Source organism: Neomonachus schauinslandi, chromosome 6, assembly GCF_002201575.2.
Source record: "Neomonachus schauinslandi chromosome 6, ASM220157v2, whole genome shotgun sequence".
Lineage (NCBI taxonomy): Eukaryota > Metazoa > Chordata > Mammalia > Carnivora > Phocidae > Neomonachus > Neomonachus schauinslandi.
The window spans coordinates 76036965-76064962 of NC_058408.1; the positions used below are offsets into that span (position 1 = coordinate 76036965).

Consider the following 27998-nt stretch of genomic DNA (forward strand, 5'->3'; position numbering starts at 1 on the left):
CCTGGAGTCCCGGGATTGAGTCCCGCATCGGGCTCCCTGCTCAGCAGAGAGTCTGCTTCTGCTCCCCCCCCCCCCCCCCCCCCCCCATGCTCTCTCTCTCTCTCTCATTCTCTTTCTCAAATAAATAAAATCTTTAAAAAATAAAAAATAAAAAAAAATTAAATGTATGCAGTTTTTTTTCCATTTAAAATTCCTTTGCTCTCACGAATTAGTGAGACTTCTTTTTGAGTATTCTAGTCATTCTGAACTGATTGGAGGTAAATAGAGCTGAAAACTTTTATCTACTTTTAAAATGAAGTTTGGGGGATGTTAACTAAGCTTGATTTTTAGGTATTTATTTTTAAAATGTGTACTTATGAATTACTTTGTTCTGAGTCTTTCAGAGATCAAATGGAATGCTTGAGCTTTTTCTGTTGTATTTTTTCAAAATGTGAAAACTGTTTTGCCAGGCTTTATTTAGCCATGATGTAAAATTTATTTAACATTCTTAATCATTCATGAAATATGAAATAAGAGAAAAATGAGGACTTGAGTCAGAAGGGTTTTTTTTTTTCCTGTTTAATTAATGTAGTGGAGTTAGCTGGCATATATCCTAACAGTGTCTTATATTTGTTTAGTGTGTGTGTGTGTTTTTTTTTTTTTTAACAAAGCCTTTTCTTAATCTTTAGCTCATTTGGTTTTGCATAGAAGAAAAAAAGCCTAAAAGAGCAAGTACTACTGTCTGTCTCTTTTTTTTTTTTTTTCTTTTGTGGTATAGGAATCATAGCTCCAATAAGAATCAGTAACTTGTTAAGGGCTAGTAGAGATTGAGTCCAAAGAAGGATGTAGGGTTTTTAGGCACTTGGTGTAGTATTTTCCCCATTATATCAGTGGTTCTCAAACTTGAAAGGGCATCAGAATAACCTGGAGGACTTGTTAAACCATAGATTACATATCCCACCCTGAGAATTTGTGATTCATTAGGTCTGGGTTGGGGCATGAGAATTTGCATTTGTAGCAAGTTCCCAAGTGATGCTGATGCTGGTGATCTGGGGATCACTCTTTGTGAACCACTGGATTATGTTATCTTCAGTCAAACAAATCCTTAATGTGTTATTTCCTTTAGGTTAATAGAATTTATATATACATTATCTCATTTGATCTGTAAACCCTGAATAACTCAATATGGCAAATATTATTCTGATGATGTAGATGAGGCAGTAAGTTTAGAAAAGCAGCATGGTGGGGTAGACAGAGCATGGACTTGAGAGTCAAAGTCTAGCTTAACTCCTTGCTCAGCCCCATATCAGTTGTATAATAAAAGATACACTGCTTAACGTTAGTGAACCCTTTTTCCACATCTCTTAACATGTTGGTAAAAATCCTCATAGGGTAGTTTTTAGGTTTGTTAGAAGTATAGGTGAGGTGTTTTCCGAATATTGGTTGCCAACTGGGAGTGACCTCCTCCCACCTTGTCTGGGCATTTGGCAGTGTCTGGAGACATTTTTGGTGGTCACAGCTGGGAGATCAATGTGGGAGGGATGCTCTGGTAGAGCCCAGGGATGCTGCTATACATCCTATAGTGTACAGGGCAGTCCTTCCCACAACAAAGAATTATCTGGCCCAAATTGTCAAGAATGTGAGGTTGAGAAACTCTATTATAATTTTTTTTTAAAGATTTTATTTGTCAGAGAGCACAGGCAGGGGGGGTTGGCAGGCAGAGGGAGAAGTAGACTCCCCCGCTGAGCAAGTCCCTGATGTGTGGGACTCGAGACCAGGACCTTGGGATCATGACCTGAGCCGAAGGCAGACGCTTAACTGACTGGGGCACCCAGGCATCCCGAGAAACTCTACTTAAAGGTATAAAGTGTCTGGTACATAGTAATAAGGGAAGTATAATATTTGATTAAAGTCAGTACCTTTGCGTCTAGGCTGTGGTACTTAAGAAGGTCAGTTTGCTAATACATGATGGAGCGAGGCTTTTAACATCTAGGTTTTCTGACTGCTGCTAGGCCAACATTCTTTATAATAGGAACTTTGTCCAAAAAAGATATCACTGGTAACCAAAATGGCTTATGTGTTATTTGGCTGGTTGTGAAAGTGTTGCCTTAACTTCTTTTAGAAAAGGCTGAAGATGTTTTCAATAAGTGTGTAAGTGTAAAGCACCTTCAGAGGTATGTAGAAGGATGTTACTTAGAACTGCTCTAACAGGATGGATATGCTTTATTAAAAAAAAACCCACACAACTTTTTTTTCATTTTTATATTGGTAATAGTTTTTAAAGTAATCTTTAGCTTGTTTCCTTTAATTATGTAGTTGTTGAGAGATACTTTGCCCCCAGTGTACTTGTTTTTTGTTGTTTAATGCATTTTTTTAGTCTTACACTTTATTCTAAAGCTGCTTTGTTATACTCAGATCTGGTGGAGTTAAATGTGTTGATGTAAAATGGCAAATTTCTGACAAGTTATAAAAAACTTCTATCTTTCCAGATAAAGTAGGGCTGACTCTAAGGTTCTCTGATGTATGTGTTACATTCTTTTCTAGATCCTAACTTTGCTGTGTCAGCCTGTTGAATTGAAGTGCTTTATTTATCTAATTTAAAAACTTGCATTAATGTGAAGTTTTTAAAAAAATTTAGGATGGAGCTTTAGATTAGTTCAGAGATGAGAAAATGTCAGGGGAGTAGCTTAGTGGATTCTGAATTTTGTTTTGTTTTTAGGGCAAACGTAATTACGAAAGTGTTCTAGGAATAGATTGTTTACTGTGATTTTTTTTTTTTCTGTTTGCTTGATTTTACAATTTACTTTGCCTCTCACTTTGCACAAGCAGAATAAAATGTCAGCCTATCTTAAAAATTCTTATGAAATTTAAGTTTTGACTCAGTGTTGTGATTTCTTTTTGAAATTATAGGAGATATCCAGAGATACTGATAAATATTTTAAAACCAGAACTGCTAATTATATGATAGCTTCAAATTTGTTAAGAAAAACAGATGGCATTTATTGCTGTAGTTTAATTGAGTAAGGCTTATGGTATTTATTTCAGTATATGAATAATAGACTTCATTTGCTTGCTATACTTAAGAAAATTTCTTTTAAAAAATTTGTTTTATACAAATACAACCAAAGAGAATTTTTTAAAAGTGCCTATTCTACTTTTCTGATGCTTCATATTTCCTACTGGCTTCTAGTTTTGTTCCTATGCGTCTAGTTTAAAATGTAGTTCATTGTAGTGAACGTAAAAGGTATTTGTGCATTTTTAAATAGTTTGCAGAACCCCTCATAATTGCCTTAGTTATTTTAAATGGTGAAGTATCAGAAATAGTTGTTTCCCTGTAGTTTGATCTACATATGATACATACCTAGTTGGTGCTAATGAAAACAAAGTAATGGTAAAAATTCTTTGTGAATGTATGCATGTATGTTTTTTGAAAACTGAAGAAGCAATCTGACATCTGGATAGTTTTCATGGACTGGTTGTCAGAAATTTATGTAAAATAAATATCAGTACACTAAAAGTATGATGCAGTTTTGCATATCTAGTTTCTGTTCATCCTGATCAGGATTATAGGTAATACTGTAAAATACACTCAGGTGCTGGTTATTAAGGCTATTTGGATTCTTTTTAATACTGAAAAGGTCACACAGATTGTGATTATTGTGCAGTGTCCAAGAACTAAGGCTTGCCATCTGTTACTCAACTATAGGAAAAAGTTAAGATAATCTAGTGATATGAGTGGTTTTGACATTTCTGTTTTTTGGAATCATCTATGATAGTCTTTAAAGACTAATATCAAGTTTTAAGCTTTTGCAATAATAAAACTTAGTGGTTATGCTAGTGTTTATATTTTTCTTCTAAAATGCAAAGATACTGGTTGAGAACTAAAGTTTATGTAATGGAAGTCTGGCTTTTAGTCATTTAGTTTTACAAGATTATTTGGATATTTAAGTGGAAACATCATGTTTTAACTTGAGATATTAAGTTATATGAGATTTTGGTATTTTTAAACTGTAATCTTCCTAACAGTTGGCATATAGGAATTCATTATTACAGAACTTCATCAGGGAACTGATTTAATATGTATTCCTTAACTATTTGCTTTAAATATTTTTCAGGTCCTCTGCTTTCCTGTACAACTCAATTCTTGTCTTTCTGCTAGTAAATGAGTTTCCCCATTTGAAATTTTGCTTTTTCATTTTAAGCCACTATATGTAAGTTGTTTCTGTAACATAATTCCTTTTCACCCCCCAAAGAACTGGGTGTTGCCAGGTTGCATAGATGTCTTTAAAATTGCATATTGGACTTAATAGGGTCTGATTAGTTTTAATCTACTTCGTTTTATTTATTATATTGACTTTTTTATTGAGAAGTTATTATGCCAAATGATTAATATGATCAGGCATAATTTTTCAGTTTAGATAGGATTTTGAATTTATGTTCTCACATCTGACTTTGTGTTTAGGGCCTCTATTTTTTGTGTAAGAAACGTCTTGCCAATTTCAAATTCATGTCTGATGAAAGTAGATTGTTTTACTAGCATCACTTTATAGAATTTGTTCAGGTCTGAACTCTAGACCATGAAAAGAATGGTGCCTTTTTGGATAGACAGATAATGTGTACATAAATTCTCTCTCTTACATTAAGTGAGGCAGCACATATGTAGGTGAGATTTTTATCCAAATACTAAAAGTCTTTACCTGTTTTGTTTACCTATTAGTATTTAAAGGGTGTGAGGTGTTCAGAGCTCCTTTCCCTGTTTTCATTTCTGTCCCTCCCATCTAACTGTTGGTATTTTTGTTTTTCTATATGTTGAACTTTTATGTTTTTAAAAAGTTTGTTTATTGGTTGACAGAGTTGACTCCTTAGTTTTATCATTCAAATTTCAGCTTAATTATTTTCCAAGATTTTAGTATGTTCTCCTTTGCATGTGAAGATTCCACAACTAATTGTCATCAGTAATTGTGCTTTTTTCCCCCAGTTGTAATAATTGGATTTATACTAAAATGATACTGCTTCAGGAACAAGCATTTATGGGTAGCTGACTAAAATTAAGAGTATTACCTTTTCAAACCAAGCAATGTAGACTTGCTCTCATATTTTTTAGTATATTTAAAAATTGCATATTATTAAAATTTAAAATATGAATTTTGACTAGTATTTTAGTATATATAATTTCAGGTTTTTTTTTTTTATAATCCACTTATTCAAGTGATTATAAAGTTGATAAAATGATAAAAATGCCCTCAGTGGGAATATGAATCATATTTTTCAGTATTAGAACAAAGCAGTTATAATAAAATCAGTAATATGATTCTTACTAATGTAGTAATGAATGCCAATATGTGTGCCTTCATATTTTAAAATAGACCTGTATTTCAAGTTTATATTATTCTTATCCAGGATTAAAATACAGCAGTTAGGCAAAACTATTTTTGCCATTTGGGGAAAAAAAAAAAAGGCTAGTCATTTCTAAAAGATTTCCTGGCTTAGATATAAAATAAAGAGACCTGGTTTTATTATATTAAAGCCAAATATAAAATGAAACAGTCTAGCACACACTTGTTTGGAGCTTTCTTCCATTAAAATGGTTCAAATTAGCAGCGCTTTCATTGAAAGGTAAATTTGATTGTTAGAAGTAAATTTAAAAATTTTACAGTTTTAGCTTAATTAGTAGGAAAATGAAAACCCAGTTGCTGGAGATATATTTTGTATTAGAACTTTTTTTTCTTAGTACCTTGTGTGTGTAGTAGTTTTCGAATATTAGGAAATTAGTGCATGGCTGTATCTAAAAGATCAGTACAGTTGGAAATGTTGGAATCTGTTATTTATTTATTTTTTTGAATGCAGTTTACTAATAGTGAATTTGCACTAAATACTGCTAGGCCTTTGTTCTCAAACTATTGATACATCCCTTGTCATCTTCTCTGTCTTACCTGTATGAATGTCTTTTTGTCTGTAAAAATTAATGGGCTTAGGGAACAGTCGAAACCTAGTGTTTTGGACGGTTATATCTGGTAAAATAAATGATTAAAAAGCTTGGCTTTTATAATGAAATGAACTACAGAAGTAACATAAACCTAACACTGAATATAAAGATTAGAGCATAAAAGATACACTCTTATGTACTTTATAGTAATGCTGGATCAGTGTTATAATTTTAACTTTTATTTTTCATATACTTTATTATGATTTTGCTGTAGAAAATTAGAGTTAGCATTTGGCTTAGTTCAGGTATATAATGCTGACAAGTATGTCTAATGCGTGTTGAACCGACGATCTTTCTGAAAGTTGTTTTGTAAGTTAAACCATATTTTATTTGATTTGTCATTGGTGGTGAGTCTTAGATGTTTGTTAGTGGGAGCAGAACCATGGGGGTGGGGTGGGGTGGGGTGTGCGTGTGTGTATTTTAACAGCAGCAGAGTTCTGAAACAGGAAATCAGCCTTATCGTATTCATCCAGAGACCTAGGAAGAAGGTAATTGTTTCTTATGCTCGTTAAAACCAGTTAGTTGGGCAACTTAAATTTTTAGAGGTTCACTGATGTAGGTTTGAACAGTTGTAGATACATTATTTCATAACAGCTGTGAAGAAAAATCGATTAAATTTGTTGAGGGGAATAATCCCTCAGCTAATACACAAAAAAATTGTACTTTGGATTTTAGAGTATTTCTAGCATTATCAGTGACTTGATAAGATATTTTTCTGTGGTTCTCATTTGCTTACATTTAAATGAAGTTCAGAGGGCCTTGATTGTTCCTTTAAAAAGTATTTGTTTAAAACTGTGTAATCTTCAATTTAAACAATAGGAAAAGTTAATTCTATGTCAGGTATTTGTCATTAGAAATTATCTTTCCCTCTTTGTTAATGTACATTTGCTCATAATTACATACTTAGGTATTTGTTCACAATTTAATTTTTATCTGTCAGTGGGTACTTGTCATTTTTAAAGCTATATAGTTAACATTTCTTCGGGCTAAATATCATGCATTGCTTACTGTACTGTGTTAGGATTATTTCCATTTCTTTCCTTTATAAGCAGCACTATTGTGGATATCTTTGTCTAGTTTACTTTGTTTTCTTAGAGTGCATTGTTAGAGTGGGGTTTCTGGAATAAAAGGTAAAACAGTTTCATAGCTCTTTGTTACAGATTGCGGATTTTTTGCCAAATGAACCAATTTATGCTATTGCTACTAAGTAGAAGAATTACTAGCAATTCTTGATGTTACCTTTGAAGAATGTGATATTTTCCTTTAGAAAGTAAGATGTAAGGGCGCCTGGCTGGCTCAGTTGGTAGAGCATGGGCCCCTTAAACTCAGGGTTATGAGTTCAAGCCCCACGCTGGGCATGGAGCCTACTTAAAACAAACAAACAAACAAAACAACAAAAAGAAGAACTCTAGAAAGTGAGATCGAAACTTCATTTCAAAGCAAAAATATGTGTAAACTTTTCTGTCAAGGCAAGTTGGTATAATGTAACAATTTGAGAGAAAGTTGTGAGGTCCTAATTGTTTGGAGGAGTAGAAAGCTGCAGTAAAGCTCATAAATTACATGGCAGTCAGTTTTCCTTTCTGGTTTGGCACTATGGGCAGTTAATTTAGAAGTGTTAAAAGGAACCTAAAATTTATGCTAAAGTGAATTTAAGTGAATATATTGGAATTATTTTCGTTTATAATTTGTGTATAAAAACATCATGTTGAGTTGCCTTGTAATGAGACATTTAAACTAAAATTAAATAACAAGACATTTCTAGCCCATGCAACCTCAAATCATAACAATTGTAATAGCCCTTTGCAGTTTATAAATTTAAAGATATGTCCAGATACCTCATTTGATCCTTAAAACAATCAGTAAAGAAGTTACAGCAGGTGTTAGGATCATTATTTTGCAGAAAAAAGAAACAGAAATATTTGAGGCCCAGAGATTTAGTAACTTACCTGAGGTCATAGGCTTTTAAGTTGCAAAGCTGAGAATGGAACTTTGGTCTTCTATATATTAGATGACATTATGCGTTAAATATTTTAGCGCAGGGCCTGGCACCTAGGAAATATTTAAATGCTCCTTTGTCCTGTGCTGTTTCTGATCACTATACTTTATTCTTAAAAAAAAAACCATTTTTTGGAGCATTCTTTCTTTTAATATTTCTGTAGTTCAAGCTTTGGTACTTATGTACCCTTTTCACATTAGAAAATAAGATTTTAGGCTGCATTAATTTGCTCTGTACAGGAATGATTATATGCTTTATGTGTTAGGACAAATTGTTCTCAAATAATGAGTAATTAGCACTTTATCAGCTGGAAAATTCAGCGAACTCCTATTTCTGCTTTCCTACCAATATGAATCTTCAATTTAGAAACCAGATACAAACATTTTACACATTTAATAGAGAAAAATAAAATCTAGTAAGAAATATAAAATCTTTCATTAAATGAGACTCTCATATAAGTGTATGCGAGTGGCAGTTATTTAAAGCATAATTTGATTAGTAAAGTTGATAATATGGATATAACTGTGACATACATGAAAACTATTTGTTAAATTTAAACTTGTTAAAATTTGTTGGAAAAAAAATGTAGACCTGATGTAGCTTATGAATCAGTGGCTGAATTTTTTTTCCTCTCACCTGATCCTTAAGCATCTGTTGGTTGATAGCACTGACAGAAAGCAGGGGAAAAGCTCCAGAAATTCCTGGAAAATAGAATTAAATGGTGAAGTCCTGGTATTTGCTAACTAGCTTTCGATTCTTCTTGTTTTCTGTTGTTAGTGACTTTATTCCTTCACTCCTGCCGATTTAGCTTAGGGTCCATCCCTCTCGTGAGCCAGGCAACTTCAGATTTGCTTTTGATGCTTTTTGATCACTACCTCTGTAAATCTGTGTGTCACTTTCTATTTGCCATTCGTGTTCCATGTATGTTACAGCTTTATATTGTTAACTTCCAGCTAACTAGAATTTTTAAAATAGCTTATATGTGATCTGTGCAAATAATTTTTCTTAATTATAGCAGGAAAAAAGTGTTACTGGTTTGAATACTAGTACTGTATACTGGTATTTTAGTTTATAAGTTGTTTGGGGATAAGTATATCTATGTATTATGTTGAGTAGTACTACAAAGAAACTTCAGGACTGCTTTATTTTCAATAATTATACTTAAAATAAGACTGTCTCTATTCAGGAACACATATGATAAGGCTTAAGGAGCTATTTTTGGTTATTATCCTCTATTTGAAAATTCTGGCTAAATCTGTAGTGTAAACCACATTAATTTAGGTTCAAGTAAAATTTTGAGACAAGGTAAATATGAAATCTCAGCTCACACGTTGTTTTTCTAAAGGCGTTTTGTTAATTTGGTGTAACTTAGAACATACTTCGTGTTTTAAGTCAGGATTGGATGCTTAGAACAACCAATAAAAATTTGTTTAGTTCATATAGTAGCCACATTATTTTATAGTAGGTCAGTTATATTATTGGTGAAATTGACTTCTGTGGACAGGCTTTAGAACTTAATTACCATTTATTATTTTTTTCTCATGGTCAGTATTCTGTGGTTGAGGTGGGATTGTTGCAGCACTTGAATCAAGACTGTCCATCATAATATATATGATTATCAGAACTCATCAACAAATCACTTAAGACCTTATATTTTATTGTATGTAAATTATACCTTAATTAAACAAAACAAGTTGAACATGTTGGCTCCAAGGTGGGGCGAAAGTCATGTATGTATGTCTACTGAAGGTCATGTGTCGCGCCTGCAGATCTCTGGTAGCAGTGGTGGCTATCCAGCTTAGGCCTGACAGAAGGTGCGATGCACACACGGGTGCATTTCTTCTCCCTCTCTACTAACTGCATGTAGTCACTGATAACATGGGGAAAGAAGGCTTTTGTTTTCCTCCCTTTGGGAAATTTGGGAATATTTTACATTTGTTCTTAAGTTAAATAATTAAAAGGCAAATTGGTATAGTCAAGATTTCAAACAGTTAAGGTTTCTGTTAGGCTTTGATGCTCTTTAGAAGGATTAGGTTATTCAATTGTCAGTGTCACTGGAAAAAAAACCCCAGATAGTTACAGTGAGCCCTTATGGTCTAGGTCTGTCCCATTTGTTCATCTGATAGACAACTGTCACTCTGTTCTAGTCGTTTTCCATATATTAATGCATTTAATCCTTATCACAACCCTGTGTGATAAGTACTTTTACTAGTCCCATTTTACACAGGGAACTGAAGATAGGTAACTTGCAAAAGATTACTTAGTAAGTGAAGATAGAGTTCAAATCCAGGCAGCTTAGCTCTGGAGCGTATGTTCTTTTTGTAGATCACTAGATGGCAAAAATATTTGGCTTCCTTCAGTGACCTAGTTAGTGTAATTCTTTATGTGCAGCATTTGTAAGTCGTTAGATAAGATTTCATATTAAACCCTCTACTTGTTATTCAAAAGTATATCCGGTAAGTGCAGGTTAAGGCTGTTCTGTATTAGAAATCATATATATAGTTTTCTCAGTTATTTTTATTTGGTTTAAATTGTCTAAAAAAGTATGTCAGAAATTTTAACATTGGGAAGCAAAAAAGTCATATTAGACATGTATTGGTGTAATGCTTGGCGTAAGAAATATTTGTCTTACAATTTAGTACTCATTAATTGCTGACATCAGTTTTGGAAATGCCAGTGATTTTTGTATTGTCTTTTAGAAGATTTTCAGTTTTAACATTTGATTAGTAGATTCACTTTCATTTGAACTTGCTTCCTTTGAAAATTTTATATTTTTATTATTGATTTGGAAATATAAGAAATCCTAATCTTTTATGAGGCAGCATGGTATTAGAAGCCTGGCTTTGGGTTATGTACCTAACTGGTTTGAATCATAACTCAGTACTTACTGGCTGTGGAACTTAGTGCAAATTACTCAGTCTTTTTGACCCTCAATTTTGTCATTCATGAAATGGGACTGTTACTCTGTAGGGTCATTAGGATTAAATGGGAATGTATTTCCCGTACTGTGGCACATGTTCTCTGCATCTTTCTAACTTATGATGGATGCTAAAGTCTTGGGTAAAATCTCAAACTATGAATAAGGAAGGTGAGAATCTTGGAAAGTGAAATCTTCAAGAGACTGAATGCCCAGATTCTATGTAAAAGAAGGATTGGATTGTTGCTCTGTAAACAGAGACCACCACGCTGATTCTGGCCTTTGTCTCCTGTGTCTGGTTAAATTGAACTCCCTGCCACAGCATCCTTAAAACTAAATCCAGGCTTCTGTCCTGCTTGCTCCATACAGCTCAGTGTCTCTGAACTGCACTGGATTGCTTGCTTTTTCCCGATGTTGTATGTATTTGCATATCCCTGTTCTGTCCTCTGCTTGGAGTGTTCTAATTGCTCTTGTTTGTTCTTCTGTCTACTGATGTCTGACTTTACTTCTTAAGGATTATCTAACATATCACCTACTTTGTGAAGCTTTATCTATGCCCCTGCAGAATTAATCCCTCTCTCTGTATCTCATAAAATATCTTGGTCTTATATTCAGTAGAGCCTGTGGCACCGTTGCACGTCCGTGTGTCTGTCTTCCCTGATAGAGTGGGGACTCTTGCAGTGCAGTAGTCTGCTTACTTAGCCTCTGCTCTCAGTGCCCCTTGCACAGAATGTTCACTATGTGTTTGAATAATTAAGTGAATGAAAGAGGGGGCCAACTGAGTTTACTTTAATGAGTATATAACCTCCCCATTTATGTATAGGGACAAATGGTTTTGTTTAAGTAAGTTAACCAAGTCCTGTGCAACCGTATTTACTTTATTAGTTAGTATTCATAGTGCAAGGATACATTTGCCTTTAGTCCTGGTTAAAATGACTGCATTTCAGGGGACTTTGTACTACTGTGCTTTTCTGTAAGGCTAAAAATCTTACTATTACCTTCACTGAAATTAAGGATCCAGCTGGAAAGTTTGTTAGTAGCAGTAATTATTATTTCTTTGAATAAAAAATATTTTTCTGTTGCATTGCTCAGAAAAATTCAATTTATATTTTTGACTGGCATCTATTTATAATTTTTAGGTAGGAATTCTGGATTGGTGGCATCTGCCACTGCTTTGGGTCCCACGGCTGCCTCATTTGTTTTCTGAGTGTGTTCCCCAGACGGCGTCACAAAGTAAAGTTTATTCACCTTCAAGAATTAATATTGCTACAGGCTTGATTTGAGCCTCCAGTCTCTCTTTTTTTTTTTTCTCATGAGTGGACATAATACCTAAAACATTTTGATAATTGAACATAGCTCTTTGAATTGAGCTATGTTTTTAGGTGGAACTACTTATGTGAGAATAATAGATGACAGCGATTATTTGTAATGTTAAAAATGATAATCCTGATGGTTTTGGAGCCACTGTAGTAAAAGAACCCTTTGAGGTTGGGGGTGAATTATTATTTCTTAAAGTGACAAAAATTGCCATGTAGTAAATGCTGCTTAAGTCTTTTTTCATTATATATATGTGTATATACATATATACATTTTGACAGAAATTCAGCATTTTTTTAAACTACATACAGAGCTGAATTTAAGTTATGCAGGACAAGACAATATTTTGTCATGACACTTAGTAAATAGACTTGGAGATAACTATAAAACAAACAGCTTTTAAAAATCTATTATAGAAATAGTGCAGGTGCATTGTATCCACAACAGAAAATATAAAACAAAAATGAGAAAAATATATATTCCCACCACTTAGAGATGATTACTTTTAGTACCTTAGTTTGTAATCTTTTTGTCTACATATATGCAAATGGGTATATATGCATTCTTACGTCAGTATGGCATAATGCTGTGTATTCTCTCTTGAAACCTTTTTTTTTTAGTCAATAATGTCTGCTTTTCCATTTCAGTAAATTTTCATCTCATATAATGCCCAGATCATATTCAAATTTCTCTGGTTGGCTCAAAAATGTTCCTTATGGCTGGTTTGTTTAGAACAGTATCCTGTATGATAGCACTGTACCTATGAACTTGGCTCTTAGAACCCTTAAGTCTTCTTAAATCAAGGATAGCTACCCATCCCTCCTCTCCTTGCCTTTTATAAAGACATTTGAGCAGAGACTGGGTCAAGTGCTTCAGACCTTTTGAATTTGTCCAGTTTATTCTCATGTCATTTAGCTTGTTTTTCTATCTCTTGTATTTACTGTAAATTAAAACTTATATCTAAATAGTTGGTGGATTCTCAGGTTGAAGATACCTTGGCTATCATAGATGATGCTATGTCCTTCATATTGTATCACATCGGAAGTTATAGGATCCCAGGTCCCTGAGATCATGACCTGAGCTGAAGGTAGATGCGTAACCAACTGAGCCATCCAGGCGCCCCTCTTTGTAGTTCTTTTTGTTCTTAGAGTGCTTCCTACCAAGAAGTACAGTAAACTGCAGTGTCCAAATAACCCCAGGGAAGTAAACCCTATTTCCTGGTTATCAATTTGATAATTAATTGGGTTTATTTGTTGCTGTTTTTAGTGTATGTTTCTCCCCTTCGCCACCCCTTCTCTATTTAGCAAACATTTTTATTAGTTTCTCAGTTATCGTGTGTGTGTGTGTGTGTGCGACTGCACGTGTGTGTTGAGAAGTTCAAATTCAAGCAAATATATGGGTAAATGTTATTTTATCCAAAAAAAATATTTTTTTATACAAAAGGTAGCAGCATACTGTATATGCTGTTGTGTGTGGTCTATTTTTTTTTATTAGATGTTTTTATTTTTATTTTTTAAATTTTATTTGAGAGAGAGAGATTGAGACTGAGAGAGAGAAAGAGCATGAGCAGGACAGAGGGAGAGGGAGAAGCAGACTCCCCACTGAGCAGGGAGCCTGACGCGGGGCTCAATCTCAGGACCCTGGGATCATGACTTGAACCAAAGGCCGAGGCAATTTGTTAAGACTGAGCCACCCAGGCACCCCTGTGGTTTTTTTTTTTCTTAAAATATGTTTAGGTCTGTCCAATCATTGTGTGGTAAAACTATGGATAAAACCATTTAAAAAAAAATTCTAAAATAAAAGCTTTTAGTAACTTGATAATTTTTTTTGGATTGAAAATAATACTGAAATCAACTCAATAATGTGAAAGCAGCAGAAAGTGAAGAAAAAAGATTGGTGGATTTGGTGAATTTTGGATTGTCCTTGAAGAACGAATGGTGTCCAGGAGTAGGCAGGCAGAGAACTTCAGGGATGGTGTTGAAGGGAGGCTTGAGGCAGATTAGCTTGGCTGTTTTTGGAAGGTCCATGTCAGAAAAATCATGAGATTAGAGAAAGGAATAATGGCGCTCAAGAAGAAATGAGCGCTGCCATGGTCGACAAATGCATAGAAATGTAGATTGGTTGGTGGTTTTTTTGTGGGGTTTTTTTGTTTTTTGTTTTTTTTAGTTAGTTTGATACAGATTCTTCTGGAGCACAGAAGTTTGTTTTTATGCCAACTATAGTGTGTAACATAAGTGAATAGAATGGCATGCTAAATGTTGACCACCTTGATGGTAAATGAGAATAAGTTTCTAAGTTCGGTATTACCAAGTCACAAATACCAAGGACTTGGAAGCGATCACTGTGGTTGTCTCAACCTGATTGTGTGGAATAGGAAATTGAAGCCTGAAAAGGTTAAGTCACGTGTCCAAATTATACAACTGGATGGAGGCATAGCCAGGTCTTAAATCTGGCTTCCTAATTGTTGATTGTATCTACTTTTCTCTGTGCTCTGGTGCCTTTTGTAACCATGAGAAATGAGAAGTTGTGTAGCTGTTTTTGTTTTTATTTTGATACTTGGTTTTTGTCCCAAGGTAGCTTCAGTTCTGATTTATAAAGTCTGTGGTTTTTGTCTTTCATGTATACATGCCTAAATACTGTAAACGTGGAAGTTACTTTTTTCCTTAAGGGCCCTTTTAATGTACTAAGTAGAGGGATTTGAAAATTATTTTGCGGACTTTTTTTTTGGAATTAATGTATTTACCTGTGTTTCTTAATTACACATGATAGTTTATAAAAAATACATTTGACAACCTTTTACTAGCATAGGTATAGTGATTTTTATAATCAGCTGATGTTTTACAACATGTACATGTAGTTTGCATTGTTGTATATTTCAGATATTTCCTTAACTTAAGTACTCAGATATTTATCCCAACATTATTGCTATGGGGTTTCCTGCAGAAAGACTTGAAGGCGTATACAGGAACAATATTGATGATGTAGTAAGGTAAGAACTCTTAATTTTCTGTTTCAAATATTGATGTATTCATGCTGTATTTTCATTTAGAGAAGACTTCTAAGTCTTAGAAAATGATGTGCTTTGTCATGTAAACTCTGTTTTTATTATGTTGGTGCTCTATAACTGCTTTTTGTTTGTTTAATGGACCTCAGTGGGATACAACTCATTTGATAAGAACTAACCTTTGACATGATCAGGTGTATGTGACAGGATATCATGGACTCCTTTTAATGCTTCTTACCAGGTTAATTCCTGGATTCCGTTACACTATGGTTTTTGTCTTTTATTTCACAATTGGGGATTAGGTTTAGATCCTCAAGTGGATTCATTCACTTAAACTTATTCATCCTAAGGTAGAGATAACTGATAACCATCTATTTTTTACATAGAACAGTTTATAATGGCGCATAAGTATACTAAGCATTTGAGGAGGTATTTGGTACCAGAGGATCTGGACAGGAATCGCTGGGCAAACCAAAGCCTGACTGTCTCTTTTATAAACTTGCATAATTTTCTAAGTGTAATTATTATTCAGCTCAAAACTGTATTTCTCAAGGCTGATTTAAATAATTTTAATACATGTATAACCTAGGAGTGCATGATATATTTTATGAGAGAAGGAATTTGTGTCTCTTGTATAGTCTTAATATATTTTCTCATTTCAAAGCAAAAATATATATGTATGAAAAATTAACTGTAAACGTCAGTAGAAAATTTAATGGCTTTTAAAATTTTAAATTTTGGATTATTTCCTTTATCCTCTTACAGAAATCTCTTTCTTGGAGACTTTGAATTTAAATATTTGATGAGAATTAATGTTATCATGAGTGGGAGAGCACTTTGTAAAGCAGTATGCAGATGTAGAATCCTTTTATAATAGTTGTCTAAGTATATGAGCCTATCTGTGTCCTTATATGAGCTTAGCCATAAGTTGTTTTTCTCAGTGGTTAATTTTTAGCCATTTGCCTTGAATCGATGTATATATTTACATTTTGCAGTATTGACTTGTGTCCTGTTGGACTGTTGTAGTGTTTATATTCTGTTCAGAATTATTAAATCAGTATCAGTATCTACAAAAAGTACAGAAAAACCAAACTACTTCTTTATAGTTTCTATTACAATTATAGGTACGTGGAGCTGTCAGAGAAGTACTATTTAAGAACTTGAAAATAGGGAAATAAATGTGTCTTCTCATGGTTGGGCAGGACACAGTTGGAAGGATGCGTAACATCACAGATCCACAAGAGCAACAGCTTGATATGACTTAGTCAGTGATAATACACATCTACAGAAAATGCAGTGGGTGATGGAAAACAGAATGACGGGTGTAAATTTTGCATCGAGAGAGATGGAGAATCTGGAAAATGAGCAGTGCAGTCACCAGACATGTCTTCTCTCCTGTAGTGCAGGAGTGTTTATTAAGCCTCCTTGTGACCTAGATGAAATATCTTCAGGTTGATCTGTTTTATATTACTTCTGTATAATTCTGTATTCAACCAAGTACTAATTCAACCAAATCAGATTAGTACTCATGTGGAAAAAGGGTATGAATACTCTGGGTAGAGGACAGGTTTCTGGTCACTGTAAGGGCCTCCTTGTGGTAAATTTACCTGGGGTGCTAGTTTTGCATTGCTTCTTTTCTTTGCTCTCGTTTGACTGTGAATAAGTCACTGAAGCTGACTAATCATCCTAAGTTACTGATAAAGTTTGATTTCTGGGTCTACACATTTCATTTTCAGACCTTAGATTGTAATAATTTCACCAAGAAAACACTGTGCTGCAAGTGTTTTGATCTTTCATCTTCTGACTTTGTAACTCCTACCTTTATGCCACTGAATTAAGATTCACACATTTAATTTGTAATCAGTAACCAAGGTTGAAGTTTATTTTATCTGCTTTAATGTATCTAGTTTATTTTATCTAGCTTTTGTCTTTTTCAAATCTGTTATTCCTTAAAAGAGATTTATGTGTATGGTTGGTTATTTAGCCAATAGTTGCTTTAGCACTTGTCACCCCTCTGGTAATGGCAATGGTAGTAGCATGTAAATAATGAAGAATAGCTGTGTGGTGCCTGGTTTGTCTTGCCCTCCCCCGTTTTTTGACTGGGAGGATATAGGGCTTAGGGAGGCTTTTGTTTGCTGCAGTTGCTAATTCCACTCCGCTGCTTTTATGAGAAAAAGGACGAACAGTGACCGGGAAGGTAGCTGTAGCTTTTTCCCCATGAAGTGAAATAACTTCCAAGTAATTTGCCTGTGAGGATTAACATCTCCAAGGGATTGGCTGTCTCTAGTACCTAAATGATTAATTTCCATGACTGGTTCCCACAATATTGGAGACAGTCGTAATTATCAGTAGTGATTCCTAAAAGTGTGTCTTTATTTTCTTACAAGTTTTCTCTTAAATATATTTCCATTTGGGTTTTCCTTTGCCCTATTGGGATATCTAAAGAATATTTAAAATTATCTTTTCTTCTCTAAATCCATGTTTTTTTCTATGATTTTCCCCCAAACAAGAAATCCTGTGCCAGGTTCAGATTTTGTTGGTGTTGTACATCTTTCCTCTGAGTAAAAGAAACTGGAATTGCAAATGCCTTTATTGCTTAAATTATGTAGTATTTAACTGTTTTGGGATATGGGTTGTTATGGCAACGTGAAATTTTATACTGGAGGTACTCAAGTGACAAATATTTAACTTCTCCTTTTGAGGTTTCCTCCTAGGATTAGGAATTAATGTAAAATAAAAAGTGGGGGAGAAGTGAACCAAGCTGGAATTTTTTACTACCTTAACTTAAGCAGATGTTTGGTTTAATAATCAGAATTGACAGGGCAGGACAAGGACGTCTCAACAAGGGAAGTTGAAGAGCTAACTCTTACCAGATTGTTTTTTCTTCTTTTCCGCTTATTCCCACCTTCTCTCCCCCTCCTTTACTGCCACTAAACTCTTGCTCTGACCAGCTGGTAATTTGAAACAATGTTTTATTCAGATAATTGATTATTCTTGGATATGTGTGGTAATCTTATCCCTCGGGCTAATATTGAAGTTACCCTAATTTATATGTTATCTGGTATAAATCTAAGCAGTCTTTAACAAAATGATGTATTATGTGTTTAACAGACATAGCTTAAGAACTGTTCTGTACTTAATAAATCAGACAAATGTAGGTTTAAGAGAGGTGAGCTGGCTTTCTTACTGCAGAACCTTTAATACACTACTATGCCTTGTAAATCTCCCAAGAGTGAAATTCGAATATGCTGCTTTCTTTTCCTTTTTTTCTTTCTCTTCCCCTGCCTTCCTTCCCCCTTCTCTCTTTTCTTTTGTACTGTATTAAATAACATCTCTCTAAACAGTGTTTCTTTTGGGAAATGTTGAAAATGAAAAAAGATGCATATAACAATATTTCCCCCTAGTCTGAAATCAGTAGGAAGTAATTTACTTCCCCTTTTATTGAAAAGATTTTAGATGCGGGTAGATTCCCGTATTTGTTGTAAGGAAATGCTTAGAGCTAAGTGTTCTGATATATAGTGATTTAAAAAAAAAAAAAGACTTAATCCATTGTCTTCTCTACTATCAGCTTTTTTTTCATATGTATATGTATACACATCCTCCAGCTTTCCTGTTTTATACATTTTCTTCCCAAAGAAATTTCAAATAATCATCTCTTAGTTATATGTCGATCTCTTAATCAACCTTATTTATATGTTGATATTCGATAAAAAAAGAAGTGTTTGTCTTCCCAACATTATCCTTATTGGCTATTCAGTTCAAAGAATTAAAAAGAGAGTATGTAGAGGAAAGTTTCACAGTAATTTAGAGGAAAGAGTATCAATTCCATTCTCCCTTTTCAACAACATTTGACTTCTTCCTCCATACTGCCTTTCTTTTTCCTGCTTCCTTTTTTTCTTTATTGAGGCAAAAATTATGTAACATAAGATTAGTCATTTTAAAGTGAACAATTCAGTGACATTTAGTACCTTCCCAATATTTTGTAACCACCACCTCTCTCAAGTCCCAAAACATTTTTATCACCCCAAAAGAAAACCCTATACCCATTGGCTGCCTCCCACTTCTTTTGTTAGTCTTACTTCCTTAAATAGCAGAGCCTTGATGGATTTGACAGTGTTTATAGTATCTGCACCAATCTAGTTTTTGATATTTTAATAATAGGTAACATTTGGACATTTATTTACATACATGGGTTGCTGCTGTATAAGCAGTTTACATGTATCATTTTATTAAAAATCTCTAGAGTTAACCTGTCCCCATTTCATATATGGTTTAAAAGAGGTAACTTCCCCAAGTGCCGCAGCTGGTAAGAAGTGAGCTGAGGGTCGAGTCCAGTCTGTCAGATTCCAAAGCTGATTTTCTTAGTAGCCGTATCTATCAGAGGACAAAATGTTTTACCACATACATATACACACCAGAGGTATATACCCTATATAGGCATAGTTCAGAAAATTTATTTAGGATCTGAGTTTCCAGATTGAAGAGAGCTATATAGTGCCAAGCACAAGGAATGAAAACAGACCAATACCAGGCAGTTATTACAAAATTTCTTTAAGAACACCAGAAATAATGAGAATGTCTCAAAAGCTTTTGGGATCACTTAGGAGGGATTAGGAATATAAATGACATCTAACTTCTCAGCATCTAAGAATTAAAGATGGAAGATGGAGGAACAGTGCTTTACAAGTTCTATGTTCAGCCTAGAGTTCTGTATCCAGCCAAACCATCAGTCAAGTGCAAGAAGAGGAAAGAAAGACCTTCAAGGACAACAAAAAATATGTATCCATTCAACATTTCTTAGGAAATTACTAGACCGTGTGCCCTAACAAAGTAAGAGGATAAACCATAAAAGAAAAGAAAGGGGCTTTGGTAAACAGAGGATCCAGCTCAGAAGCACCAAAGCAGAGTCTAGGGATGACAACTGTACCACAAGCTGAAAAGCAGCCGGTTCTCATTGCAGCAGGAGGACAGAGGGCTTCAGGGGGAAAAAAAAAAAGTAGAACTAATAGGTGGATATTGAAATGTTTGGGGAAAATAATAGATTCTTAGAAAAACAGGTGAATTAGAATAGGAAGCAAATATTAACATCTATTGGGTGGCTTAACCCAGAATTGTCATATTGCCATTGAAGGTTGGGATTAAGAGAAGTAAAATGTGGGGGTGCTACGGTGGCAGCAGATAGGTAGGTAATTGATAAATCTAAAAGAGGCGGTTTTATGTATGTATTGTAGAAATGCTGAATTAAATACCAGGAAAAAGAATACGAGTATTTGAGGATGGTTACTTTTGGGGAAGAAGCAGGAATATGGGTTTGAGGATGAATAGAGCTGCAGATGAATAATTTTTTATTGTGGTAAAATTATGTATATATACGTGTGTGTGTATATATATATATATACACACACATATAAAATATATACAATAAATTTTACCTTAAATGATTGATTTCCTTGATTGGTTTCTACAGTATTGGAGACAGTGGAGGGGGCAGGGAGAGGGGCAGAGGGAGAATCTTAAGCAGGCTCCATGCCCAACCTGGAGCCTAATGCAGGGCTCGATCTAACAACCCTGAGATCGTGACTTGAGCTGAAATCAAGAGTCAGACACTTAACCAGCTGAGCCACTCAGGTGCCCCTAAAATTTACCATTTTAACCATTTCTGAGTGTATACTTCAGTGGCATTAGGTACATTCACATTGTGCAACTGTCATCACCATCCATATCTCAAACTTTTTTTTCCTCCTATCACACTGAAACGTTGTACCCATTAAATAGTAACTCCCCATTCTCCCTACTCTGAGCTCTTGGCAACCACTGTTCTGCTTTCTCTCTCTATGTATGTAACTATTCTGGGCACCTTATATAAGTGGAGTCATGCAATATTTGCCTTTTTGTGACTGACTTAGCATAGCATGTGACTTCACTTAGCATAATGTCTTCAAGGTGCACTCATATTGTGGCCTGTGCAGGCCACGTTTTCTTCCATTGTTCGTATATACCACATTCTGCTTATTCATCCGTGGATGAACACTTGGGTTGCTTCTGCCTTTTGACTGTTGTAAATAATGCTGGTATGAACATAGGTGTACCAGTATTTGTGCATGTCCCTGCTTTCAGTTCATTTGGTTATACACCCAGAAATGGAGTGGCTGGGTCAAATGGTGATTCTGTGTTTAATTTTTTGAGGAACTGCCATATTGTTTCCCACAACAGCTGCATCATTTTTCATTCTCACCAGCAAGTACAAATGTTCCAGTTTCTCCATGTCCTCGTCAACACTTGTTATTTTCTGGGCTTTTTTTTTTTTTTTTGTAGAGCCATCCTAATGGGTGTGAAGTGGTATTTCATTGTGGTTTTTCTCCCCCCGTCTTTATTTTAAACCACCATAACTTGGAGAAATCACACATGTCAGCTACAGAAGCAGAGACCCGAGAAACTTCCCCCTCTCTATGAGCCTTGGTAACTGACCTCTCCTGCAAAGCCCCTTCCCCAAAAGCAAGAGGAAGAGGATGAAGCATAAAGAACCCTTATTTTAGCTAGAATCTTTCCAAGATTTTCCCATTCTTTTTACTTCTGGGGTATGATAGCTGATAATTGCTTCATTTGCTGGGAACCAGAGCTCTAGGAAATCCATGTTAGCCACTTGGCCACTCTCATGTGCCCTGGCCCAGTGTTCTAAAAAATGAAGAAATGTTAAAAGAGGATTTTAGAAACAGGTATTTAAAATGTGCACATTGGACGCATCAGTACTTTTAGTGTACACAGTTACAATAACTGTAATTATCTTGAGACAACTTCCAAAGTCTAAATTTGAGGCCTTATGGTCTCCCTTCTTGGAAGGCCTATTTAAGCATCTAGTAGATTCAGTCTTAGATTTTTGACCACCTAATAGGAGGCCTTCCATCCCTCCCTTCTTCTGTTCCTCTTTTAAATTTGAATCTAGATAGTATAGCACAAGTTCCAGAGGAACCAGGAAAATGACCAGTGATTTTCGGTCTCTGGAGATTGTAATTTTGTGTATATTTGCCACATGATCTTTTTTCTTTTTAACTGAAGTATAGTTGACACACATGCTATGTTAGTTTCAGGTTTATAACATAGTGATTGGACAACTCTATGCATTGTGTTATGCTTACAAGTGTAACTACCATCTGTCACCATAGAATACTATGACTGTATTCCCTGCTGTACCTTTCATCACCATGACTTTTTCATTCCATAACTAAAACCTGTATCTCCTGCTCACCGTCACCCATTTTGTCCATAGCCCTACCCGCTTCCCTCTGTATTTATGGGTCTATTTCTGCTTTTTGTTTGTGTATTAATTTGTTTTGTTTTTTCAGATTCTACATGTAAGTGAAATCATATGGTATTGTCTTTCTCTGACTTATATCACTTAGCTTAATACTCTGTACATCCATCCATGTTGCAAATGGCAAGATCTCATTCCTTTTTAATGGCTGAGTTATATTCCATTGTGTGTGTTTCGGTCATCTCTTTATTCATCTATCAGTGGACACTTGGGCTGCTTCCATAATTTGGATATTGTAAATAATGCTGCAGTAAACATAGGGGTGCATGTATCATTTTGAATTAATGTTTTCATTTTCCTTGGCTAGATATACCTAGTAGTGAAATTACTGGATCATAGGGCAGTTCTACTTTTAATTTTTTGAGGAACCTCCATACTGTTTCCACAGTGGCTGCACCAATTCACATTCCCACTAACAGTACCTAAGGGTTCCTTTTTCTCCACATCCTTACCAACACTTGTTGGTCTTTTGGATTCTAGACATTTTGAAAGTTGTAAGGTGATACCTCAGTGTGGTTTTAATTTGCATTTCCATAGTGATTAATGTTGAACATCTTTTCATGTGCTTATTGACCATTTGTGTATCTTCTTTGGAGAAATGTCTAATGGTTTGTGTTTTTGTTGTTGAGTTCTAGGAGTTCTTTATATATTCTGGATATTAATCCCTCATCAGATATGTGATTTGCAAATATTTTCTCCCATTCTGTGGGTTGCTTTTTTGCTTTGTTGATCATGTCCTTTGATGGACAAAAAGTTAAAAGTTTGATGCAGTCCAATTTAGCTGTTTTTTGTTGACTGCCTTTGGTGACACATCTAAGAAATCATTGCTAAACTGGTATTATGAAGCTTTTCTCTTACGTTTCCTTTTAAGAGTTTTATAGTGTTTGGTCTTTTTTGTTTAGATCATTAATCCATTTTGAGTAATTTTTGTATATGGTGTAAGATAAGGGTCCAATTTAATGCTTTTACATGTGGATATCCACTTTCCCCAGTCCCATTTGTTGAAAAGACCATCCTTTCCTCATTGGATGGTCTTGGCACACTTGTCAAAAAATTATTAGACCATATATACAAGAGTTTATTTCTGGGCTGTTCTAGTCCATTGGCATATGTCTGTCTTCATGCCAGTACCACACTTTGTAACTTTATGGTAAATTTTGAAATCAGGAATTGTGATTCTTACAACTTTGTTCTTCTGTTTCAAGATTGTTTTGGCCATTGAGGGTTCTTTGAGAGTCCACATGAATTTTAGGATGGACTTTTCTACTTCTGGAAAAAAAAAAGTTTTGGGCATTTTTGAATGGCATTAATCTGTAAATTTGAAATCTTAACAGTATCAAATCTTCCAATTCATGAATGTGGGATGTCTTTCCATTTTTTTTAGGTCTTTAATTTTTCTTTCTTTCTTTTTTTTTTAAAGATTTTATTTATTTGACAGAGAGAGACACAGCGAGAGAGGGAACACAAGCAGGGAGGTGGGAAAGGGAAAAGCAGGCTTCCCGCGGATCAGGGAGCCCGATGCGGGGCTCGATCCCAGGACCCTGGGATCATGACCTGAGCTGAAGGCAGACTCTTTAACGACTGAGCCACCCAGGTTCCCCTAGGTCTTTAATTTTTCTCAACAGTATTTTGTAGTTTTCTCTGTATGTCATCTCCTTGATTAAGTTCTTTCGTAGATACTCTTTTTCAGGGTTATCATGGATGGAAGTTTTCTTTTTGGATTGTTCAGTGTTAGTATTTAGGAATACAACTGATTTTTGCATGTTAATTTTGTATGCTGCTGCTTTGCTTAATTTGTTTATTCTAACAATTTTTCTGTAGAATCTTTAAGGTTTCATACATATAAGAACATGTCATCTGCAAACAGAGATAATTTTATTTCTTCCTTTCCAATATGGATGCCTTTTTGGATAGAAGTAGCAAAAACAGACTTCCTGTTTTGTTATTGACCTTAGAGGACCATTTTTGTCTTTTACCATCGCATATCATATTAGCTATGGTGTGGATTTTTTCCTTTTAAATCAACTTTGGTTTTTAGAGCTATTTTCCATTCACAGCTACATTCAGTAGAAGGTACAGAAGTTTCCCATATGCCCCCTGCCCTCACACATGTATTGTCTGCTTCATTATCATTGCCCTCTCCCAGAGTGGTCTATTTGTTGTAATTGATGAACCTATACTGACATATCATTATTATACAAAACCCATAATTTCCATTAGGGTTCACTCTTGGTGTTGTATGTCATATGGGCTTGGACAAATTTTAATGACATGTATCCACCATTATAGTAACATACCGAGTAGTTTCACTGCTCTAGTAGTCTGCACTCTGCCTATTCATCCCTCTCCACATGCACACCCCCCCCCCCAGGCAACTGGTGATTTTTTTTACTGTCTCCATACTTTTGACTTTTCTAGACTGTCATTATAGGTGAAATCATCCAGTATGTAGCATACAAAAACTCTGGTACTGTACAATATGGCAATACATGAAAAACCCACAGCATGCAAAATGGTATGGCCACTCTGGAAGACAGTTGGTGGTTTCTTACAAAATTAAACATCCTCCATAAAATCAAGCAGTTGCATCCCTTTGGGTAGTTACCCAAAAGAGTTGGATATCAAGTATGGATATCATGTCTTAAATCCCTGGCTCCCAAGAGAGGAAAAAGGGGGGAAAATGAAGGAAAAAAAAAAAAAGGCTCTCCCTGGAAGCCTTTTCCATCAGTGGGGATTTCAGCAATGGTGGCCTGCTTATGTGTCTGCAGGTCTGTAATCAGAAGCAGCAGTCAATGATCAGAACCCAGATCTCTGATGTTTAGAGGACAAAGTCCCATAAGCTGGTGTAGGCTGTGCTAGGAATATGTGCATTGCTGCCTGCTGCGAGGTGAGGGGCGCTGGGGCTGGGCAAGGACTACCATACTAAGAGTTGAAATTGACTGAAATTAACTGTGATTTACTGTGTAAGCCTTCCCCTAAAAGTTGCAAGCTTTTGAATAGACTCCAGGGTTCCAAAATAGTTACACTAGTCAGATTATGCCAGAACAATTTTTGTTTAGGTGGGGAGATGGATTCCTGGTGACTCCTACTCTGCCATCTTCCCTCAACTAATTTCTTATTACAAGTTTTTTATATCTTTTGAAATATATGTTTATATATTCTTTTGACAAAGATAATTTAAAAATGCTCTTTGGCAAGCTGATTTAGGACTAGTTCATAGGAATTCTTTAAGGAAAGTAAAGACTTCTAAAAACTAAAGATGGTTTATTCTCACAGCTGTCTTTAATGAATTTAGATTTTTATATACTGAAATTATTTGAAGTAAGGTATAATTTGTCTTAGAAAGATTTGTATTTTAGATTTTCCACATTTTGAGGGTATTACCTCTTTGTTCTTGTCTAGGTTTTTAGTCTACTTTCCAAGTATCTACAGTTAAATTTTCCCATTTCCCTTTGGAAAGTGCTGTTTTCTTGCTTTTTTCCGCTTTTCCATTGTATCAAATTTATAAGGCAATGAGCCAATTGTGGGCATGAAATCCTTGGGAGGAGAGAGAAGGAAGTGGGAGGGGCAGCCATGGTGAATGTTTTCCTAAGTAATATTCAAGTTCTTTGAGAGAACTTACCCTCCCCCCTTTTTAAAAATGCTGTGATATTTTCTTTTAAATAGGTTGTTTATTCTCCTGCCAGTCTCACTGTTGCCCAGAGTGCTAGATAAGAAATTGTAAAGTTCACATATTAAAGGGAGCACAAAAAGTATTTTACCAACCCTCACTCTAAAACAAAAAACAAAAAACCCAAAAAACAAAATAGAACAACTATAGGAAAATACGTAAAAGAACAGAGTCAGGGTTCTTGGTTGCACATGACAGAAAGTAGCTCTAATTAACTTAAGCAGAAAAGAATTATTTGAAAAATGTTAGATAGCTCATAGCTAGAGAACCAGGCTTCGAAATTTTGCAGAAGCTGAGGGAAGCAAGGCATGGTCAAGAGGTTACAATAAGGGCAGTCTTTGCTTAGGACATTGCTGCTTGGACACTTGCTGTCCCAAGTACTGCTGCCATGACTGGATGTTGGTGACTGTGCTCATAGGCTTTCAGCTCTTCTGGAGCGCTCTTTCAGTGATCTGACTCCTCTGCACCTTGCCTTCACCACCTAGGATTCAGTGTCCAGAGTGGGAGGACCTAATTGGTCTTAGGCTTGCACACATGAGAAAGATGGGGAAGGGAGTATTTGCTTCTCACCTGAAATTCTCTCCATATTAGAATGGTTTTGGATGCTGAGCAGCCTAAAGAAGACTAATTAATACCTCCTACAAATTTCTCTTACTTTACACATCCTGTCCTCAGACTCTCTTCCCAAAGATACTTAACCATTAAAACTTTTCAGGTATTCTTTAAGAAATTGTTTTCATCTTATATCCCCTTTTTAAGAAAAATAGATGGGAACATACTGCCTAGTCTTCTGCATCTTGCTTTTTTTTTTTTTTTCATTTAACATACTTAGGAATTTTCCATACTGGCATGGAGATGGAACTGATATTGTTATTGGCTTTTATTCCATTTTTTGATCATTCCATAATAAACAGTCACTTCTGATGCACATTTAGGTTATTTCTTGTTTATTACTATTAAAAACAGTCCTCTAATAAACGTTTTCACACATGTACCTTGGTGTCCTTTTGCAAGTATTTACTGAAGGTAAATTCTTAGCAGTGGGGCAGTGGAGTTCCTGAGACCAGTGGGTGCATGGATTAAACTTTTACCTTCAAAAACAGGATCATTTTGTATTCTTACCAACATGTATGAGAGTGTCTTTCTCCCTTCACAGTCTTGGCAAACTGAGTATTATCAAACTTAAATGTTTTGCAATTTGTTGGTAATTTGAGTTTTTATTGCATTTCTTCAATTGTGAGATTAAGCAACTTTGTGATATTTATTGGTCATATTTTTTTCCTTTGGTCTGTACATGTGTACTATCTTCAACTTACTTAAAAAATTTTTTTTCCTTAATGGTTTTTACGAACTCTTTGAAAAATAAGGAAGTTAGTGGTATTCTTTCTTCAGACAGTTTTATAATGCCCCGCCTTGCTGGTCTTTTGAATTTTATGACTGCAAGATTCACGTGAAGCTGTTACAAAGAGCTTGATGGATTATCTCTGTTTCAAATTATTGATTGCTAACTGTCTGCTTTACTAATATGTATAATCAAGGAATGTCAGAGATTTTGTTGTTGATAGTTTGTTAAGGAATATTCTTTAAGAAATAACCTTGCTTTAATAGCAAATTGAAAACGCATTTAATCCAGAAAAATGTCATGCATCCACCACTCTTGAGTTACTGAATCTGAGCAACATTCTCTTGGACAGAGACGATGGAAGTGAAAGGGAATTTAGTGGCTGCTAAACCTTTTTTTTTTTTTTTAAGGAGTTCTGCTTGTTCTCTGGCTCTAGTGTCATACGGCTGTCTAACCTGTGGAGTTCTACCTTATT

The 27998-nt window shown here is 35.0% G+C and overlaps 1 protein-coding gene across 1 annotated transcript in view; it reads left to right on the forward strand.

Moving 5' to 3' along the window:
* Positions 1-27998, forward strand: part of PTEN (phosphatase and tensin homolog) — an 87055-nt gene that overhangs the window by 7680 nt on the left and 51377 nt on the right. Inside the window, exon 2 of the mRNA XM_044915998.1 lies at positions 15100-15184. Within this exon, the coding sequence (XP_044771933.1) occupies positions 15100-15184 (85 nt within the window). The remainder of the gene's footprint in view (positions 1-15099; positions 15185-27998) is intronic.